Raw genomic sequence first — 23,945 nt, forward strand, 5'->3', positions numbered from 1 at the left:
TTAGTTTCTGACTTTTAATTTCGTATTGTTTTGTTGTAGATTTTGTCAATGGCCGCTCTAATATGTTTACCATGGTGGCTAAAAGGAGTCAAGCAAGGATAGAACACAGGAATAAGGTGAATAAAAAGTCACAACCTTCACCTTCTTTATGAGTCCCAATAAATAATAGGTTTTCAACTTATTTGGTGCAAAGGAGGCCAGAAAGCACACAGATCTAAACGCCACTGACTACACAATGGTGATCTGTACTGTATGTACCAATATGTACTGTATGTACCAATCTGTACTGTATGTACCAGTCTGTACCGTATGTACCAATCTGTTCTGTATGTACCAGTCTGTACTGTATGTACCAATCTGTACTGTATGTACCAGTCTGTTCTGTATGTACCAATCTGAACTGTACGTACCAATCTGAACTGTATGTACCAATCTGAACTGTATGTACCAATCTGAGCAGACAGCGAGCAGCACCTTATTGCATTGTTGACAATTAGATGTTTGCCATCTTCTCTACATGAAGACACACTATAAACTAAAACATTCAAATACTGAAATATGGCGGTAGTCAAAAGACACACATTTAATCTGTTCAGTTTCCTCCGGGATTAATACATTGTCTGTCTGTCCGTCCGTCCGTCCGTCTGTCCGTCCGTCCGTCCGTCTGTCCGTCCGTCCGTCTCATTAATGAACTCGTAAATCAAACTGTTCCCCATTTAGAATAATAAATATCTTTTTCATCCATTTCTGCCTTGTAAAAAAGCCCCAAACCCCCAAAATTATGAGAATAAAACTCATATTTTTATCAATCGATAGACATGCAGACTTTACCTGTGTATAACTAATTATATATGTTACATAAACAATGATCAAGAATGAAAAGAAACGCAAAAGTCACAAGAACAAACAAACTACATCTTTACTCCACCAACGAGAACGAGTTCTGGTCTCACTGATGTCGTATCCATCCACCAACACGTGGTAAAGAACGAGATCCGGTCTCACTGATGTTGTATCCATCCACCAACACGCGGTAAAGAACGAGATCCGGTCTCACCGATGTTGTATCCATCCACCAACACGTGGTAAAGAACGAGATCCGGTCTCACTGATGTCGTATCCATCCACCAACACGCGGTAAAGAACGAGATCCGGTCTCACCGATGTTGTATCCATCCACCAACACGTGGTAAAGAACGAGATCCGGTCTCACTGATGTCGTATCCATCCACCAACACGTGGTAAAGAACGAGATCCGGTCTCACTGATGTTGTATCCATCCACCAACACGTGGTAAAGAACGAGATCCGGTCTCACTGATGTCGTATCCATCCACCAACACGTGGTAAAGAACGAGATCCAGTCTCACTGACGTCGTATCCATCCACCAACACGTGGTAAAGAACGAGATCCAGTTTCACTGATGTCGTATCCATCCACCAACACGTGGTAAAGAACGAGATCCGGTCTCACTGATGTCGTATCCATCCACCAACACGTGGTAAAGAACGAGATCCAGTCTCACTGACGTTGTATCCATCCACCAACACGTGGTAAAGAACGAGATCCAGTCTCACTGACGTTGTATCCCTCCACAACACCTGGTGAAGAACAATGATTGATTCATTCTTCATATGAAACAAACCTTTTGTTACAAATGCATTTCCTTTCTGTGACACAGACGTGTCGCCTATTCTAACACACCTTGAAGAACCACAATCGAGAAACTCAGAAAAATCAGAACGTAAAAGCAGAACCAGAATTATTCCAATCCAAGTGATGCCCAACAATAATATTTCAGATGATGATGCTACTAAGCAATGGGAAATCAGCCTTTTGATCTAGTGTGAGCTAGCATACTAGTGTCAGCAGACAATAAATCAAATGTTAAAGTCTTGCTAAAGGTGAGTCAGTGCGGACTCTATCAAATGTTTCCTCATTTTTTCTTTGACTTCTGACTGAAAGTAGGGCGATGCAGCATCTCCAGTAATTTTTTTTTGAACAGTTACTTCTCAAGAGATCGTGTGAGCTGGTGCATTCATTACTCCCTGAGGCATGGAAATGTAATGGATTCTGTGGCGTGTGATGCCCTGTTATTTTCACATCTCATAGTGAGTGTAAGCTTTAACCCCGATGTGGCAACAGTCCTGAAGAGATGACAGACTGTCTCCTAGACCTCACCGGTCTGTCTGGATTTCTGTTCCAACTCCCCAAAGTCAACACTGGATGACATGTCAGATGCACCGCCCACACACTGCACCAACAAAAGTTTACTTCCACATGTCTATGAAAAAATAACATATAAGAAATATATAAAGTACATCATTAATGTTACATCATTAATGAAACTAGTCATACCACTATTTTGTATTAGTAATTCATTATGGGTAAATAGAAAATAAGACCTTCTGTGTGATTTCTCAGATATTTTAAATCAACCATGCAACATTTTTCAAACATGCTTTAAAATAAGTTAAACTATAACAGGAGTGGGTGGCAGAGTATTGCAGTGTTGTGTGGGGGGTGTCAGTGTGGGTTCTCCCCAGGATCGCCAACTGGTAGCCGTAAATCGACCATGGACGAGTGTGAATGGTTGATTGTCTAAATCTGTTATTGTATGGTGGGAGGGAAAAACAGACGCTAAACAAAAAAAGCAATGGTTAACCACAGTCCTGTCATGAACACTGTCATAATGCTACGTAGCATCTGGTGGTTCTTAATACATATTACAGGAACCGTAGGTCTGATCAATCTGCATATGGTGATGAATGAACGCAATGTAAAGAACAGGAGGCCTGGCAGGGTGGAGCGGGAGACGGAGGCAGGGTGGTTGGGTCGTATTGATGAACCACACACACACACACACACACACACACACACACACACACACACACACACACACACACACACACACACACACACACACACACACACACACCTTCACACTCATTAGACTTGTTAGAAGAATCTCATTACTCACCTGTTTATACAGATCATTGTGACCACAACATCAGAAAAAAGGATCAAGGAAGACGTGAAGGGTTCCTAACACGCGTGTGGATCACCGAGACAAAAATGTCATGACTCCTTGTACCAGCTGGACTGATAATAGTTGTGACTGCAGATGTAGTTAGAGTGGTAAAGTGAGGGTGGGTAGAATGGCACGTGTGGAACCAAAGCCAACAATGACCTATTTTAAATTACAAATCACACTTCAGGGAAACACCAAAGGGACCAATAGCAAACCTAATAACCAGGAGCTTCTGTGTGAACGTGGACACCTCATCAATCATCTTATCTGTGTCCTGGAGGTGTGGAAACAGGTGTCCTTCGTGTGGGAGGTAGCCCAGATGCGACTCCAGACGTAGCTCCCCTGTGGACAGCAGCACCTTCTCACTGGCCTGCTTTCAGCACCAGACGTCTGCAGCTGCACAGCGCTACACAATGCTACACAATGCTACACAGCGCTACACAGCGCTACACAATGCTACACAGCGCTACACAGCGCTACACAATGCTACACAGCGCTACACAATGCTACACAGCGCTACACAACGCTACACAATGCTGCGCAACGCTGCTTTATCAAGTCTTCTCCATGGTCATGAACTCTATGAAAATAGATTGCAAATGGGTGACATGCGTTTCCCCTGCAGGGTGACTGGGCTGGGCTTTAGTCAGAGGATGAGATGTTGGACATCCAGAGGGAGCGTGGAGGACGACCATTGTTCCATAGATTCACAATGAGACAGCTGAAGCTGTCAGGCATCCAATCAGGAAGTCTCCCTTTGGAGGTTACCTGGAAACGCCCACTTCTACATGTGCTCTGTTCACTCCTGATTATTTTACCAAAGTCAGCTACGATTCAGACGATAGAACAAGTGAACAGTCCCAAAGAGTGGGAGTGAATGAAGCCAGATAGCAAAACTAATCATTTTCACTGAGGATAGCCCAAATTTGAATTTAAATGTCTGCAAATATACTGTAGTTTCCACTGTATCTAAAAGTCACAAACTCTGTAAAACATGTTTTTATGGTCTGTCAAGGTTAGGGTTATATACTGATACTGCTTACAACTGGAAATCCTACATTGGCGGCACGGTGGCGCAGTGGTTAGCACTATTGCCTCACAGCAAGAAGGTCATGGGTTCAAACCCTAGTATTTCCAACACGGCCCTTTCTGTGAAGACTTTGCATGTCCTCTCCGTGTCAGAACCGGTTTTCTTCGGGTAGGGAAATACATACATCTAGGGACCTTTAGGTCATCTTGGCCCACAGTGTCAAGAGCGCCCCCAGGGTGCAGCAGCCCGACCAACTCTCCATCTGACCTCACAATTTAGTTGTAGGATTGTATAACGACCAATGAAGCTTCTTCCTCTAGTTCTTCAGTCACCCAGAGTCAACAAGGATTTGTAGAGGAAGACCTGATGAATCCTTCACAACAGCCCTAACCCTAACCTCACATTAAGAAGGTTTTGGGTTTGAGTCCTTTCTGTTCAGTTTGACTGTTCTCCCTGAGTGTGTGTGTGTGTGTGTGTGTGTGTGTGTGTGTGTGTGTGTGTGTGTGTGTGTGTGTGGGGGTTCTCTCTGGGTTCTCTGACCTCCTCCCATCTCCAGAAACATGCAGTTTGGGGAAACCGATCAGTCAGGATTGACCGTGGTTGTGAGTGTGTGTCTGAGTAGTTGCTCATCCTTTGCGTGCGCCTCATCAGGTGTGTACCCCGTCATTGCCCATTGCCAGCTGGGATAGGTTCCAATCTGCCTGACGTAGTTTAAAACACTTTCAGTTTCAAATTACTCATCTAATTATAAAAATGGCAACAAGTCCAGGTTTAGGACCCCTACTGAGATTCAGTTTAGTCTTCTTTGGTGTCTTGTTCCAGATTATTATCTCTGCTGTCACTTCAAACCAACCCTACCTCCGGTCATTCCATTCCCTTCACCTGGTTTCTCGGCCAATCCCCTCAGCTCATTTTGTCCCCCCCTCCAGTATTTACACAGGCCCGGTTCGTGAGCCAGATGGTTTGGTGTGTGTTCTCTGGCTCGCCTGTGTGTGTTCCACTCGCTCTGTGGCCCATTTCCTGATCGGCCAGGCGTCTGATCCGTTCATCTGCTCCTGATCGGATGAACGTTCCTGCTGCATTCATTTCCTGAACTTAACCCCTGATTGAATCATTTTCAATTTCACACAAAATTTATTGCATTTATGCTTTTGGTGCTTTTGTATTTAATTTTCCACCAGACATTACAATGTTCCTTTACCTGTCATAGAGACGTCCTTTTAGGAAATAACACTATTTGTTCATATGAAACTCACTAAAACTACCGAATTACATTTATTTTGTTACCCTCCACTATTCTCTTTATGTAGCAGCTGCTTTAAAATGTAGGACAATGTAGAAATAAGAAAATGTATCACAACTTCTCAAACTCAACTTAGGGAAATTCACCATGGCAACACCAGTAATGTGTGAACCACATAGTGCAGAGGGTCTGCTGTGAAGGAAGTGATCTGAAAAAGAAAATGTGACAGTGATACAGACACCGATCCTGAAATGCTGGAATCCTGGTGCTGCGCTTACCTCAGCAATTGATTTATTTTGAAAGCTCTAAATTGCACAATTATATTGAGATCTTTTTGGATTTTTTTTCTTCTGCTATTCTTTACCTTGTAGATGAGATTATATCTGAAATGATGCTTGAGATAAAAACAAAACAAAAAACAACAACTTTTTAATCATGCCTGAACCCAATGGAGGAAATGCTTATTTTATTCCTCCAGCAGAAAAATCAGTGTGTGTCAAAACACTGGCTGCTGCCTAGCAACCAGGAAGGTCATGATGGAAAACCACCACCTAACCTGGGTTTTTGTTCCAAACCTATTTTAGGGAATAGATTGATTCTTTGTTGGGATTGTGTTTAAATTCATTTCACCACAGGAAGAAAAGACGCCATCTTAAAAAAGCATATAATTAATGCATTTCCTTGTTTGAAATGTGTACGGACAATCTGTTTGTCTGATTTTACAGTAATTGTGATTGTCATCGACATCTAAATTAATAAGGACCTTGTCCAATGAACAGATTTATTGATTGTTCTAGATATCACAGCTAAACACAAGCTCCATTTATTCACAATTATTTCACATTTAATAAAAGAACAAATTTCAATAACATAATTTTCTGTGATGTGTGTGTCAGCTTGTCAGCATAACCGGCTTGTGAGAAAGAAAAAGAACATGTGTCTAATCAGAAAATTAATGGAATTAATTTAGAAAGAGTTTGTCATCATAACCCTGTACCTGAATTAGAGAATTACTCCACTGCTCTACTTTAATTTAGTAATGTTATGGTGTGGATCTGTGGAGTCACTGGTTCCATGTGTCATTACTGTAATCGCTGAAAAACACATCTGTGAGGGGAAATAGATGAAATGGTTCAGTTTCATGTCACAGATGGGAGGAGAGTGTTCATCCAAACGGATGGACTTCCTGCTTTATAGATGGATCGCATATTTACGCATCAGCGCTCGCAACTTCACCTCATGGCGGATTGTTAGTAGGCAGTCACGTGATACCGTACACGGATTCTATTGGCTGACGGCATCTGGAAGTGCGCTACGTTCTGTGAGACACAAAAGTGCTTTAAACAGTCTATCAGAGTGTTTTAAAGGTAATACAGATAGAAGGTGGTTTAATGTCAGTATGGGGGGGTGTGGTTCATAAACGTTTAAATCACCGTAAATAATAAGATAAATAGTTCATTGCTTCATCGCAGAATTTGTTATTTGCATGTGGTTCCTGGAATGCATTAACCAAGAGCAACAACAGCGCACTGTATATCATTATGTATATAACATAGATAAAATGTGTTCTATGTAAGACAGATAAAATATGTTGTGTGTAACACAGAAGAAATATGTTGTAACATAGATAAACAAAGTACATTCATACACACAGATACTCACTTGTTTTGGAGTTCAGAGCCACTAATTTATTCAATCTGTCATCTGAATCTTAACCTTATAATTGCCTCTCTTCTTGCTGAAAATGCAGGAAGCTTCATGAATATTTCCTAAAACCTCCTCTAAGGAGAGCAAAGCTGCTCCAAATCCTCTGATCACTATCAGCAGCATTCCTCTGAGTGATGCTTGATGAATAACGTGTCCTTCTAAACAACGGAGTAAAGAAGTACATAGGTAACCCCCCCTCCCCAGCTGAGTTCCTGTCAGTTTAACATACAGGACGTCTCACTGAAACGATGAACACATTAACCAGGACTTTGTGACATCAGTGCTGCTCAGCTAATGCTAACATTCTGTACCTTTCTCTATCAGTGACCAGCTTTCTGTGTCAGACTGTCCTGAGTTATCTCTCCTAAATAAAGCCACCATGTCTTCCATGCTGATAAATATCTAGATCTCCTCGCTCTAATTACGCTCTAGTTGCTGTCTTAGCCCAAAGTTTCAAATTTGAGTGGGCTGAGTTAGCTGGAGCCAAATGTTTGTTTTCACCCAAAGGCACTACAACAGACATCAGTGCTGCATATTTAATGGATATAAACATGGGTATGCATATTTTGTACAATCAGTGATGTAGATTTGTTATTTAAATAGAAACACAATCCATACTGCAGTGGTTCACGCTGGGTTTGCAGATGATGCTGGGATGTTCTCTGCTGATGTGAGACTGTATGACTTACTGCAGAGGCAGACTGTCTCTACCTGAACACACCATCCACAGACCAGCGAGAGGTGTGTGTCCACACCAAGAACGTTTTACCCTTCATTGAAACACGAATAATAAGCAGCTGACACCCCATTTCAACCGCTCTGCTGAAACAAACTGTTGCTCTTGTGCTACTCAGTGTATAATAGTGTAATACAGTGGTACCTCTACTTATGAATGTCTCTACATACAAAATGTTCTAATTATGAAATGCCCCAACAGGAAAATATTACCCCTAGTTATGAAAGAAATTTCGAGTTACGAAAGGTAAAAATACAGTATGGGCTGACACTCGCAGTTCCCACAGGTTACTGAACACAACATTCTTATAGCTGCTCTGCCATTGGCTATTACCTAGCATCCTGGCATCCCATTGGCTAAGAGGGACCTCTGTATGTAGCTAGATAGGTGTCTATGCAGCGTCCTCGTCATTCAGCCCTCGACCCACGAGGTGTTCTGATAGTTTTACGTGAATATATTAACTTTTAGAGTATTCACTGTGGACCCCAAGAAAGTGACGGAGAAAAGAGGAAAAGAAAAGACGAAGAAAAGCGTTTTTTTGTCCGTACAAACAAATCAAGAGATGATTGAAAAGCCTGAAAAAGGGATGCGTTTGGTTGATCTCACCAAAGAATATGGCCGTAATGCATCTACAATCACCACGTTATTAAAACTAAAGGAAGTTTAAGGAGTTTAAGGCATCGCGTGGGTGGTTGGAGAAGTTCAGAAGGAGGACTGGAATTCACTCTGTTGTTCATGGTGGGGCAAGAGGGCATGAACCAAAGAGGGCAAAAAACAATGAGGACAGCAGTTAAAAGGTTAATGAGCATTATTATTATTCTTTATTCTTTGTTTTTTACATTATGCACAACTCTCATTTATTGTGTAATAATCTAATTGTAACATGTATTTGTTACATGTTTTGATGCATTTTTATGCTTTATAAAACATTTATGTCTGAATTTTGGGGGGCTTGGAACGGATTAGGGCATTTGCATGGAAAACGCGTCTCTACTTACAAAATTTTCTACTTACGAAATTTCTTCCAGAACCGATTAATTTTGTAAGTAGAGGTAGCAATATATATATATATATATATATATATATATATATATATATATATATATATATATATATATATATTGCTAAATGCCAGATAAATCTCCCCCGGTCCGTTCATGATCACTAAGTTCATGATCACTAACTCCACTTCTGCACCTTTTACAACATTCCCATGTGTAATATTCTTCTCTAATGTTAGTTAGCTGCTAAGTACCGACACTGTACATAATTATATAATATAATCTATTATTGTTATTATATTATAGTATATACGTATATTATATATATGTACTATAATTATAAATTATATAATATGATCTATTTATAATATATCTATAATCTATACATAATTTTCAACATTTCAAGTTTACATGCCAGGCCTTAGGCTCCGTGCAATATTATGTATTTATTAAATTTTATTTATAAGACTCATACTGTTAATAATGCTTAAAACATGTCTATCTCTATCCTCACACTGTTTATATGTTTCCTAACACTATAGAAATAATGATGCGAACAAATACTGTGTACTCCGGTTGCCAAGCAACGACATTTCATCGCCAGATTCACTGTTCTGAGTCTCTGTGCAATGACAATAAAAGGAATTCTAAGTCTAAGTTCATGCCTGTTAGCAGAGCATTCCTCAGGCGTAGTGGACACAGCAGTTTTGGGCGCTTTGACTTTTAGCATACCTCTCCTCCTTTGGTCTGCTCGAAGGCAAATTCCATGGTGGGCACGGCCAAATGGTTGGCGAAGAATTTGCCGTCTCCAGGCAGCTGCAGGGAGCTGACATTGGGTCCAGGGCAGCTGCCACCACGGATGCAGCTCAGCAGCTGTCTCTGAGAGAGAAACAGAGTGGGATGAGAAGAATTCACTGGTAGGAAGGGAGCGAGAGGGTTTAGGAGAGCTGCTGCCATTTAAATAAATTAATCTCGTTTCAGAGAAAACACTTTGTCATACTGCCACGTTTAAATTTCTGTCCCAACACATTTCAGAGGAAATTGTTGCACCTTCTGCTCAACTATCATTACTGGATACATTTAAGGCTGTAACTTTGTATAACCTCCATGTGTAGTGATGGAGGTCCAGACTGCTGTTTCACATTTAAATATTTCATGGCTTCTTGAACACGCCGGGCTCTAGCCATCTTGAATCAACAGATCCTCCATTGAAATCAATGGAGAGGTGTTTTTCTGTGGTTAAATGGAACATTATTCAGACCGGAGGATAAAGCTGTAATGGGTGTTTTTTACATTTCCAACTGCAGCCACCCACCCAAATGAATCATTTTATCGGATTCAGTGACTCATCTCTGCATAGATGCTTAACTTCACCTTAGTTTCTCAGAATTTCTCAGGACACTGCTCTTACAAACTGTTTCACCACATGAACCTGGGCTGTGATCATTATATCATGTAGTTATGTCAAAATAATGAAAGAATGAATGAAGATCAGTTTTGGTCCAATCCTTGTAATTGACACAGTAAACACCATCAATACTCTCATATTCCTCCCAGAAGCCATGAGTCAAACATGACAATTATCATGATCCATGGTCCATCTAGCAAACAGACAATTAATTCATATTCAGGATATAGTCCTACCCCTCCTGAATATCAGTTAAATATTCAAATGCAGAGAACAAAAGTAGTTAATGGCCTAGAGGATTGTGACGGGCCTGAATCACAGGCCTGCCTGTCGTTGCTAAACAGTGATGTCCACATTCAGGGTCACCTGGCATTGGTCCTTGTGCTCATCATTAAAACAGAAAGATTTGACACATCCTAAATGCATCATCACACAATAATGATTTACACTCACACCTCAAATAATACGGAAGTATAATGCAACACACATGCACAATGAAGAAATGTTTATTACAGTAATCCTTTGCTTGTTCGCACTTCAAGATGAACAGCTTCAGTACATTTTTAGTAGGTAGTCACGTGATACTATATATGCATTCTATTGGCTAACAGCATCAGTTAGCGCGCTGCAATTCAAAAAGCAGTAAACAAAAAATAAACAAAACAAAAGTGTTTTAAACAAGAGTGTGGGAAAAGATAATACGAATATAACGTGGTTTTATATCAGTATGGGGAGGGTTCATAAACATTTAAATTACTGTAAATAATAAAAAAGTTTGTCGCTGTGTTGAAAACTTTTGTTTTTTTGCGGGTGTTCCTGGAACATATTAACCACAAGTAAGAAGGGATTACTGTATATTAGTGGCCAAGCAACACACACACACACACACACACACACACACACACACACACACACACACACACACACACACACACACACACACACACACACACACACACACACACACAAAATGTAATGATGTAATGTAATGCTGTAATGTTGTAATGCAATGCTGTAATGCACTATTGTAATGTTACAGCATAACATTACAATGTTACAGTATTACATTATAATGTTATGCCTTCATGCTGTGATATAATGATGTAATGTTGGAATGTAATGGTGTAGTAATGTTACGCAATGCTGTTGTGCTTTAATGTTATAATTGAATCTTGTAATGCTGTAATACTGTAATGTGTTGCTGTAATGTTATAATGTAATGCCATAACATTTAATGTAATGCTTAAACATTGTAATGTAATGCTGTTATGCTGTAACGTAATGTAATGATGTAATGTTGTAATGTGACTTTGTAAAGCTGTAACGTAATGCGATGCTGTAACATCTAATGTAATGCTGTAACGTTTTAATGTAGTGATGTAATGTTGTAATTAGTGCTGTCAGATTAATTAAAAAAATAATCTAATTAATTACAGGATTTGAATTAATTAATCTAATTAATCACATTTTAATATTATACCTGCTAAGGGCCCCCAAATAAAGAATTTGAATTCTAGGACATTACAAAATTGTAGTGCATGACTAATCAATATAATACACCAAGAAGAGAAGAGTTTAAATCCACATTTTTATTGGTTAAGTGTGCTTTATAAATGAAATCCAAAAGAAAAAAGGCCAAGCACATCAGCAAAACAACTAGGCCAGGAGCATTTCTCAAAAATGTAATACAAATACAGCTAAATAAAATAAATACAATTCAGAAATAAAATAAGGCTGAGTCTCAAACAGGCACATAAGCAAACTCTCAATCAAAATCAATACTAAAGCCGACTCAATACAGCAATTCACAATGAATAGAATAACATGCCTCTAAATAAGGCAACATCAATAGCAAGATGCTAACAGGCTTTTCCTTTAAAAGGGTAAGATAACGTTCAACTCTGTGTCCTTCACATGTTTTGCATTTAAATGATACGTTAGGCTGGAGCTGCTTCGGTGATACGAAAATTCTTTTTTACAAAAGGTGCAAATAATAATAATAATAATTATAATAATAATTATAATAATAATTATAATAATAACAGTAATAATAATAATAATAATAATAATAATAATAATAATAATAATAATAATAATAATAATAATAAATTATTATTATTATAACAACAATAATAATAATGGATGATATATATATATATATATATATATATATATATATATATATATATATATATATATATATATATATATATATATACGGTTTACATCAGATCCATTGTTCATTCACTCCTCATTCATACTTGGTGATGGTAAGCTACTTGTGTAGCCACAGCTGCCCTGGTGCAGACTGACGGAGGGTCTACAGCGCAGAATCACTGCGTTTTTGTTGATGGTCCGTCTTTGTTCTTTTTATAAATAAACTTTCCGCCCAAAGGTCCGAGTGGGCTTGCCTCGCTCTCTTGTGTCGTGTCCATCTCTGTTGTCAGTCACTCTGCTTTTGACTAGTGGCGCAGGTAGGAAGTGATGTGACTGCAGCCTACGAATCCCTCAATGGGACAAATTTAAAATGCTTGCGCATTGACTTGCCACTCACAATTGATTGCGTTAATTTTTATCGCGCGCTAATTTGCAGCGTAATTAACTAATCTAATTAACGCGTTAAAGTGTCAGCCCTAGTGTTAATGTAATGCTGTAGTCTTGTAATGTAATGCTACAATGTAATGTAACACTGTAACATTGTAATGTAATGATGTAACGCTGTAACATTTTAATGTAATGCTGCAACATTGCAATATAATGCCGTAAACTTGTAATGTAATGCTGTAATCTTGAAATGCAATGCTGTAATCTTGTGATATAATGCTGTAATGCTGTAACATTGTAATGTAATGCTGTAATGCTGTAACGTTGCAATGTAACGCTGCAACGTAATGTAACACTGTAATGTTGTAATAGTGTAACGCTGTAACGTTGTAATGTAATGCTGTAATCTGTAACACTGGAATGTTGTAATGTAATGCTGTAACGCTGTAACGTTGTCACGTAATGCTTTAACGCTGTAACGTTGTAATGTAATGCTGTAATGTTGTAATATAATGCTGTAATGCTGTAACGTTGTAATGTACAGTAATGCTGTAATGCTGTAATGTTGTAATTTAATGCTGTAACGCTGTAACGTTGTAATGTAATGCTGTAACGCTGTAATTTTGTCATGTAATGCTGTAATGCTGTAACGTTGTAATTCTTTTAACACTGTAACGCAACGTAATGCTGTAATGTTGTAATATAATGCTGTAATGTTGTAACGTTGTAATGTAATGCTGTAACGTTGTAATGTAATGCTGTAACATTGTAATGTAATGCTGTAACGTTGTAATGTAATGATGTAACGCTGCTGTTATTTTGATCCTTTTCTTGATGGTAAGCCAGTCTCTCCTCTCCGTGTTTACGTTACGTTATGTTACTGTTACTTTTTCTCATCCATACTTTGGTCTGTCAACAGTTGGGCGTGCTCACATGGTTACTGGCGACTCTCCACCTGACGACCCGCAGCTAAATCCACTCGCCTGAAGCCAATCATTGGTCAGCCTGTGTAGCATGTGACCCATGCTCAGACATCCGGTCCTCACCAGACCGTTCAAGTCATTTATGGATATAAAGACCCTTCAAACCCAAACAGCTTCAGTGTTTTGTTAGCTTGTTTCATTGATATTTTTCCTGTACCCTGACTAGCTTTGAATTTTGAATGTTAAATGAAATATTTGAATGAAAATTTGTCGCACTGCCTCCAGAGATTCGTGCCTCGTCCAGCTGCCCTCAAGCTGCTCAGACCTGCTCTATACTAGACTCTCTTTGTCCACACTCAGCTCAGAAAGCAAATTTAACTGCTTTGAACCATATCTTCAGTACCTTGTTACAATAAATTGTCCTCATTAAAGCATCATCTGAGGCCTGCCTCTGCATTTGGTTCCTATTTTGAATTCATAAAACAAAATACATCACATATTAACACAGAGAAGAACTATTTCTTTTAAGTTGTTAGATTTGTTTCATCTGATGGCATTGTACTTGGTATTGTTATAGAAAAGTCCCTGAATTGAAGGCCTTCCACAGCTGGCCATAGTAGATCAGAGGATGACAGGTGCAAAGCTGAAAGGGCATTCGGAGCATCCCCCTCTGCACCATTGATTTATTACCACAGTGGACAACCTGGTGAGGGGCTGATGAATGACAAAGCAGAAGGGATGAACAGAAAATAGTTGTAATGAGCAGAAAACACGCTGGTGTCTGCCACACATGGAGGAGGAGCTCACACCCAGTGTTCCCTCATAAACAGGAACTTCATATTTGGTATGGCACAAATAAATGATGGCCTATGCACCCATCGGAGGAGCCACTGCACATTTACATTTAAATACTGGGCTTTGGGGACAGACCAGGGGAGGCTGCTGCTCACTGACCTTGGGTATGAAAAGGGTCCACAAAGAGATCTAATCAGGCTCCTCTGGAGTCCACTATGGGTGTTTAGGACCTGCTGTTGGGGAATAAGCACCCTTTGACTTGGAATACTTCTGTGTTTGTTCTTTTTTTACTTCTTGAACAGCTTATTGGATTATTTGACACAATTTATACAGCCCAGTGGATTTATTAGTGGATTACAATTCTTTTTATAAATGGGATGTATCAGAACAAAGCATTTTGCCGTCAACAGTATTTGCTATGATACTTGCATTCATAAATGTATATTGTATTAACTGTATATTACTAGTACAGATAATTTTTTTCTACCACTGATTAAATAGTTCAGCAATAGCTTTAGACTACCAACAAAACCAAGGGAGAAAATGACCTTTTCGATGAGTACAGAATGGTCTTGCTGTGCAGTTACAAAATCACCTCCAGTCAAAATTATTTGTAATCATGAAGTTTAAATGACATTTGAAGTGAGAGTTAATGAAAAGCTTTTATTTTTTCTGTTGAATCTTTTAAATTTAATATGTAAGAATAATTTGATGCAATGTGCAGTAAAAGTTATTAGTTACTCTGGTTTAATGTATGACAATTATAGGATATCAAGCAGGAAATATTTACACAGCTTTCTGGACATGGTGCTTCACCATTTCAGAACTATCAAATGATAATGTTCTTACCAAATGATTGTAATATCTGCTGGAGTCAAACCAAAATGTAGCTCAAATATTCAGGGGCAATGACCTGGAAGTTCCAGCATCCAAAGAGGCTTAAAAGGCATATTGTGTGATGTGCTTCGATTCGTGGGGAGAAGAGCAGAATAAATGCACAGTTGTAGCCATTAAAATATGTTCCATGTTCCACATTGTCTGCTTAATAAAGCCAATTAGTTACGTGAAGGACAGGTCTAAATAATTCTAAATATGTGTCATTAACATTTGCCACATGGCTAATTGTCTAATTGCAGCTTTTGTCACAGTTCTCTGCAACGGCTGCTTTCTGCTGCTGTTCCTAACAGGAAGTCCTACAACAGAGATCGCTGAGACCAGCGTGGGCAGAGCCAATCAGCTACAGCCCTATCTCAGTCGTCCACATCTGCTGATGTCACCATGTGTTTCGTTCACGCCGCATGGAAGTCTTTCTTTCCCAAGGTTTTTCAAGGGGATGAAGCTCTGGGGTCCAGTTGTCCCTGCCACGGTCACTTACACTCCATCATCATCATTTCCTAATTTAGTTTTTCTAAAAGCTTCCTGACGGTTTGATGTCGCATCCCCCCGCTCTAGTTGAATGAATACAGGTACATTCTGTGTGCGACCTTGTCTCGCCCAACTTGTCTACCTCAGAGTCACAATGGAAATCACACATTTTGGCATCAATGGAGAGTGGGTCATGTAGTCCAACAGTGATGGAAATACATCGCAGGAGATTAACTAAACAAAATCAGAACTTCTTTAGTCATTATTACATGTAGGATTATGTTCTATGGGTAGACTGTATGTATGCAAAACCTAGCACCTGGTTTAAGCCTGGCCTCAAGTCCAGAACAGCTAACCGTTCAGTCCACACGGTCAGGTCACCGTTTAGTCAACCAGTCCTGATGCTTAGTTTTGCTTTCTATGAGTAAATGTCAGCCCAGAGAGATACTTCCACAGATAGCAGGGTTTCCTGTCCAGCATGAATGGTGAGTAATGTCAGAGTGAAGTGGCTCATGTCTGCTTCTGGACTTTTGAGTCCGATGAAATCACTAAAGCGGCAACTCTCTAAAGGTTGCTGGTGCGCCTTACTGTACCACCTTGATGTCATATCCAAAAAACCTTCTATTCTACATTCTATTTTCTATTCTGTTTCTATTTCAGCAATTAGTACTTCTCTGTGAAGGGAGAAAATCTTGTGTGGCACAGGAAATAACATCAGGTTCAAACCGCTCACTTTGACTCTACACAACCAATACCACATGAAACTAGCTTTGTAAGCATTGGTCAAAGATTGTTTCACAATCTTACTTTTCAGAACACTTATCATTTTCTAAATTCTAAAAAAATATCTTAAATAGCTACAGTATTGTACTGGCAGGAGGATGAGCCTGAGAGCAAAGGATTTTACATCTATTAAAAAGATTACAATATGGATTCCCCATCTCTTACTAGGATGGAAGAAAAGTGAGTCATGAATTAATTGCATACTCATCTGCTCTTTGCTATATTAGTTATTCATCTTTTTTTGCTCTCTGTAGTCATGTCAATGGATATATGAAATATCCAAATAAGATAAGATATACCTTAACCAGTCTCAAAAGGGGAATTCCAAACATTCCCATGAATCATACGTGTGGCGACTGACAGTTGGTCACATTGTGATTACATGGTCAGATGTGTCACTATTCCATTAGTAGTGCTCCCCCTGCAATGGTGACAAAGCCTGCTTCCTGCAAATATTATGACCAATTCTCAGAAATGTATAGTAACTGAGTAAAACTGTGAAGAATAAATTGAGTGGTGTAAAAAAACAAAAACTTATACTATATATATGATGTTTTGTAACAAACATTTGTCATATCTCTCACATGTTTTGAGTCATTTATAATGAGCCCTAAAGCCCAAAAGTTGTCCTATAACAAACTCAAATGTGACTCAGGTTGAAGCAGTGACCTGCTCACCACGACTTAAAACTTTGTCCTGCTTTTGCTTCACAAAGTGATGAAATACTGTGGAGTGAAACTGAGTTCAGGAGCAACAAGTGGGTGGTGAGATTGTGGAAATATATCCCTTCTGGCTTCAGTGTTGTACACTGATGGAGTAAATCTTTGTTAAACTTTTAGTATTGATATCTTTAAGGTCTGCATTCATGTACTGTACATTGTCATTTCAAACTGATGCAGATCTTTTTGTTTCCCAGTTAGTTACCAGAGACTCAGTCACTCTTCATCATGAGACTGAAGACAAGCAAAGACTTCCCGTCCGTGGCCTGTCCACTCTGCTGGATGCTGCTCCAGCTCCACCAACACCCTGGATGAACTTCATTTGAACTCGCTTTGCATGAATGCCTGTGATATTAAAGGCACTTCCACCAGCCAGCAATCCAATTTGCAAGCGCATATCACCACCGAACAAGCAACGACTTTCCACATCGTATCCATGAGTGAATAAGTTAAAACAATTTACAGCAGCGTCTTCAGGGCCAGCGCCCAGGTAAGACATGACAGAGTTAGTCCTGGTGGATGAGTTCAAAAATCCTTGTTACCGATCAATATGTGTGTGCAGTCCCCTCACACAGTTATTCCTGTTTGTGTGTGTATGTGTACCACACAAATGTACTCCATTTTAATGCATATTGCTATGTTGTACTTTCCTTTATGAAACACAAGCAGTTATACAGACAATCCCCTGTAACAAATGTATTATTACACACCTTTAGGAGTGTTTGTTTTACACCTGAGTATGTCCTTTGACACTAACTCTGGTAGTAACCTGAGGTGTTTCCATCTGATGCAAAGAAATAAACCAAGTCTTCATTTCTGTAAACAGTATCTATTATATTCCCACAGAATGTTGTGTATTAGTGCATTAAGTATCACTGTTAATGTTTTTATACTGACATGTTCTAGTAAATAAGACCTGTTGCTCATGAATGTATTCCTAATATTACAACAATGATCTTGTGTTGTCCTCCTATGAATGCTCTCCATTGTGTCTCTTTCTGATGCCTGAGTTTTTCTATACAATCCACCGACTGACCGACTGACTGAATGTGTTTTGTCAACACACTTAATAGTTCCTGCACTCAATAAACTCACTTCTATAGATACCGAGGTTTCAGAACTGTTCCTGCAAGTTAGCATAGATTAGCAGACAGACGTAACGTGCTTCATGTACGTAAAGGAGAAAATGCTGTGAATACATCACCAGATCAATTACCGTACTGTATATAATAGAGCACACATAAAGAAGTGTAATACATGCCCCATGGGGTGGCGGGGCAAACACCAGCTAAAGACGTAATTCATCAAATCAATAAAATCTCTGCAACAAAGCAACTTCTCTTTCCCTCAGAAACACCCAGCAGGGGTCGACACTTTGTGATCAGGAAGTCACAAAACTGACCTTCACTCTTTTATTCTCTAACTCAAAGAAAAAGTGAAACTTTATATCAGTATTTATGATCAAATCTGGCTTAACCTCTCATCTGTGCTTCATTAAAGACAGATTGGAGATAGCGTACAGCTGACCTGAGGTTATGATCACTCTAAAGGGTCGGGCGATCTCTAAATTCAAGAAGTAGAGAGAATGAGGAAAGGAGGTTAAGCACAACTCAATTAGCAAAGTGGGATTGTATGTAGAGATAGAATATCATCCCATCAGTAGAAGAGGAGATATAAATCAAATACCCCTTCTCTTATTTCACTGTTTCATAATGAGTAAGTGTAGAAAGAAGAGAGAAAACAGTTCTGCATTAGAGAAGCGTCCGTCAGAGAGGGAATAATTGGAAAAAGAGGTGGAAAGCAGACATGCGATGGAAGGACTGAGAGAATAAACAAGTGAGCCTGGAGATACGGTGGGGGGAGCAGAGAGAATGTGAAATTCCAGCCTGTGGTGCCACACCAGAAATCAATATTTAATTTCTTTGTCTGCTATGATAAGAAGATACTGAAATCATTTTGAGATTTCAGCTCAGCACTCAATAGCTCTCAATCAACAAAATCATATGTGGTGCACCGAAAGGCCTGCTGGATGTGAACCTAGGTTATTGAGTGAGTGCATTAAAGCTATTGTGGCTTGAAATGGGCATCAGGATCAATATAAATACATATAGTTTTTCTAATTAGAGAAGAACAACAAAGCCTTCAACAAGATGAGATAAAAACACAAGCATGAGCGCTCTCATGAAAGAAAAGCCATGTTTTATTCTCCTTGAGGATTTAAGTATTTCTTTTATCTATATTGTGTTTATTATGTCACAACCACAGTGAAATAAAATCATTTAAACCCATAAAAACATGTACAGCCCTCACATTTTGTCCAACTAGCATCGATCAGTATCGTGATGACATTATTTACTGGACATGATGCAGACAGTCCACATGCTGTGTATGAATAATAATATAACCGATGAAACAATAGAGGTCCAGGAAGTCCATTAAATGGATATTTTAAGATAACTGGCAAATGCATAAACTCCTATCATAAAAATACACACAGCCAGCTGTAAATTATGCATGTATTTTCCCACTCACTCAATGCAGAAATCCTCTGGTTTTTCTTTCGCAATTCATAACATGATTGCTGAGTGGGTTAAAAGTCAACCTTGCAGAAGATTGCCCATGGAGAGATGGAGCACTTACGGTTTAGGCATTTATTAATCCCAGCTAAGAGCAATTATTTATGTTCTGGGATGATAGGTTGTACACAAATTAGGCTGTAATCTGTCTTTAATTCATTTAGGGCCCATTTATTAAGCAGAAATGAACGTCAGGCTCTGGCTACATCACCACACCTGCCTCCGCTCCACCAGCATCACTGACAATAATCCTTCTGTCATGCTGCATGTCGCCGTCCTGGAAAGAGGCGCGCTGCAAACTGCTGCTGAGGAAATGCATCATAATGTAGAGCCTGATTAATGTCACCCCACACGTGACGACAGCACTCGTTCCTCACCACACAGTCTCAAACACTCTGATGTGACGCTCTGATTGAGGGGCGACGCAGCTACATGTGGGTGTCTATATATAGAAACAAACAGAGAGGGAGGGAGATATATACGATAGATAGATTCATAGATAGATAGATAGATAGACAGTCTCTACACTGGGTTATTTATTACTCTTTCTATTCGGTGTTGGTACTACTTTCTATGTGCTGGTGCTTTCTGTGTGCTTTTTCCGTGTTTTTGTGTCCTCACTGTGCTGTGTGTAGTCCCTCCTTAAGGGATCAATAAAGTTCTACTCTACTCTTCTCTACTCCCTGCTCTTCTTTCCTCTCTACTCTTCTCTACTCTTCTCTACTCTCTACTCCTCTCTAGTCTACTCTCTACACAGATTGTGTTCAGCCCTCCATTCTCTAACAGAGTTACAGTTTATTCCTATTTTCTAGAACCCATGTTCTCTGTTCCACTACTGTACACAGATTCTGTCTGTTCCCTGTCAGAAGAGTTTTTTCTGGATTGTGAACTTTATTTTGGAATAAACTAAGGATTTGGGTCTCCACATTCAATCCTGGGCCTGCTTCAAAACGTAATCGACTCTTCAATAGTAAAACATCCACTCCCACAAACAAAAAACAAACATGCATGGACATCTTCTTTCTGATATCTAACAGATAAACTTAAATAATAAACATTGAAACAATGATTTGGTTTCTGATGACACTGTTTCTTAATCTTGTGTGTTGAGACACACATTAAACCACACAATGTCTCTGGTAATAATCTCACTGGAGTGGGCGTTGGGATTAAACAACATCCTCGCTTTAACAGGAACCTTCATTCAGAACAGCACCTTAAGGAACCACGTAGAATTTGTTCTATTTCAGTTTGCTTTAGGTGTCACTTCTTCAACAGGAAATACCCTAGTTGGTTCTAATCTGATTATAATCTGATTAAAGACGCTTTGTGAACAAGTGAACCTACGTCCACAGAGTTCAGTAGCTGGATTCTGATTCATCATATTCACTAGCATAACCTCAACACACACACACACACACACACACACACACACACACACACACACACACACACACACACACACACACACAGAATAAAGAAACAGCAGTTCAGTCATGACCATTTCTTGCAGAGAGGGCAGACGGGGGATTTGCCACTCCGGTCCTTTCTCAGTCTAACAATGTTCTGTCCACTGATGATCATTTTTCAAATGGGGGGGGCAGACATAACACCCCCCCATTACAGCTGGAGACCCCACAGACCCATTTCTCTGGAACAATACCCAATTAAGGCTCAAGTATCTGTTCCTGCTTCTGTCTGTCCCTGTTTTCCTTCAGCTTACTGTCTCTCTGTCCAGCTAACACCCCCCCCCCCTCCGCTGCCCCCTTCCCTTTGTAAATCCCACAAAAAAGAACCATTTCTGTATTCTAATTGGTTCCCTAGCACCCATTCTAAAACTATCAGTGCAGTAACATCTCGATGTGGAGGACAGGTCCCAGCAAAGTATGATAAGTTACAAGTATTATGGCTGTCCCACAAATATGATTAACAACACGCTTAGACCTGTTTCTAAATATCGGGATGGGGGGGTGGGGATGTGTGCCTGGAGTGATGAATGGACCACCAGCCTGCCAGAGGTACAGCCGCCGCCGAATGGGCGATTTGCTACGGCGAGGTGAAGTAATGATGATGACGAAATGAGACGGCGAGGTAAATAAAGCACTGAGGGGGGGCTCCTGCTCGGTCTTTTGGCTACTGTAGTGGTACTCTCAGGAATTCATGCATCTTCATCTCCTTATTTTATTAACACGAAAAATGTTATTGGGCCTCGAAGGGTCCCTGTGTGCCAAAAAGTTTTTTTTTTGTGCTTCTGCTCCATTGCTTGGCTGTTCAGTAGACACGTTTACGTCCGTCCTCTTGGAGATGAGACGACCATAATCATCTCATCATCAGCGTGGGGTACACGCTGGATATGTCGCCATCACATCGCAGGGCCACATGACAGACGAACAAACACTAACACCTACAGTCAATTTGGGGAGACCAATTCACCCACGCTGCATGTTTCTGGAGGTGGGAGGAAGAACCCAAAGAGAACCCCCATAGACTAGGGAACCTGGGAATCCAACCTGGGACCTTCTTGCAAACCACTGTGAACACTGGTAGGGGAACACCTCCTAGCTAACATAACTTTAGATGTTAAAAAGGAAACCTGATATTGCAGAATCACGTAAGTTAACAGAAAACATAAACATACATTCTTAACCAAAACACACTGAGGTTGGTAGAAAAAACAGTCAGACATTTAATGTTGGACCAGGAGTTTGATCTTCATCAATCCCAACGTCTTCTTTTCCTTTCAGTTTTTCCCTTCAGGGTCTCCACAGCCAATCAGTGTCCTCCATCTAACCCTGTCTTCTCATCCTCTTCTCTCACACCAACTACCTTCATGTCCTCTTTCACTACATCCATAAACCTCTTCTTTGGTCTTCCTCTAGGCCTCCTGCCTGGCAGTTCAGAACTCAGCATCCTTCTACCAATATATTCACTATCTCTCCTCTGGACATGTCCAAACCATCTCAGTCTGGCCTCTCTGACTTTATCTCCAGAACCTCTAACATGTGCTGTCCCTCTGATGTACTCATTCCTGATCCTATCCTTCCTGGTCACTCCCAGAGAGAACCTCAGCATCTTCATCTCTGCTACCTCCAGCTCTGTCTCCTGTCTTTTCCTCAGTGACACTGTCTCTAGACCAAACAACATCGCTGGTCTCACCACAGTTTTGTACACCTTTCCTTTCATTTTAGCTGAAACTCTTCTATCACACATCACACCTGACACTTTCCTCCACCCGTTCCATCCTGCCTGTACATGCTTCTTCACCTCTTTTCCACACTCTCCATTGCTCTGGACTGTTGACCCTAAGTACTTCAAATCCTCCACCTTCTTGATCTCTTCTCCCTGTAACCTCACTCTTCCACTTGGGTCCCTCTCATTCACACACATGTACTCTGTCTTACTGCGGCTAACCTTCATTCCTCTCCTTTCCAGGACAAACCTCCACCTCTCTAGCTTCTCCTCCACCTGTTCCCTGCTCTCACTACAGATCACAATGTCATCTGGAAACATCATAGTCCATGGAGATTCCTGTCTGACCTCGTCTGTCAGCCTGTCCATCACCATAGCAACAAGAAGGGGCTCAGAGCTGATCCCTGATGCAGTCCCACCTCCACCTTGAACTCCTCTGTCACACCTACACACACCTCACCACTGTCTTACAGTCCTCATACATGTCCTGCACCACTCTAACATACTTCTCTGCCACTCCAGACTTCCTCATACAATACCACAGTTCCTCTCTGGACACCCTGTCATCAGCTTTCTCCAGATCTACAAAAACACAATGCAGCTCCCTCTGGCCTTCTCTGTACTTCTCTATCAACATCCTCAAAGCAAATACTGCATCTGTAGTACTCTTTTTTGGCTAGAAACCATACTGCTGCTCACAAATGTTCACTTCTGCCCTTAGTCTAGCTTCCACTACTCTCTCCCATAACTTCATTGTATGGCTCATCAGCTTTATTCCTCTGTAGTTGCCACAACTCTGCGCATCTCCCTTGTTCTTAAAAATGGGCACCAGTACACTTCTCCTCCATTCCTCGATGAGGAATGGAGGAGAATTATCAATCCCAACATGGACATT

At 40.2% G+C, this 23,945-nt stretch overlaps 1 protein-coding gene across 1 annotated transcript in view; it reads right to left on the reverse strand.

Moving 5' to 3' along the window:
• The window catches only part of LOC137598558 (inactive N-acetylated-alpha-linked acidic dipeptidase-like protein 2), a 428,247-nt gene that overhangs the window by 119,054 nt on the left and 285,248 nt on the right, over positions 1-23,945 (reverse strand). The window contains exon 13 of the mRNA XM_068318829.1: positions 9,481-9,627. Within this exon, the coding sequence (XP_068174930.1) occupies positions 9,481-9,627 (147 nt within the window). The remainder of the gene's footprint in view (positions 1-9,480; positions 9,628-23,945) is intronic.

The sequence above is a fragment of the Antennarius striatus genome, chromosome 7 (genome assembly GCF_040054535.1).
Source record: "Antennarius striatus isolate MH-2024 chromosome 7, ASM4005453v1, whole genome shotgun sequence".
Taxonomy (NCBI): Eukaryota; Metazoa; Chordata; class Actinopteri; order Lophiiformes; family Antennariidae; genus Antennarius; species Antennarius striatus.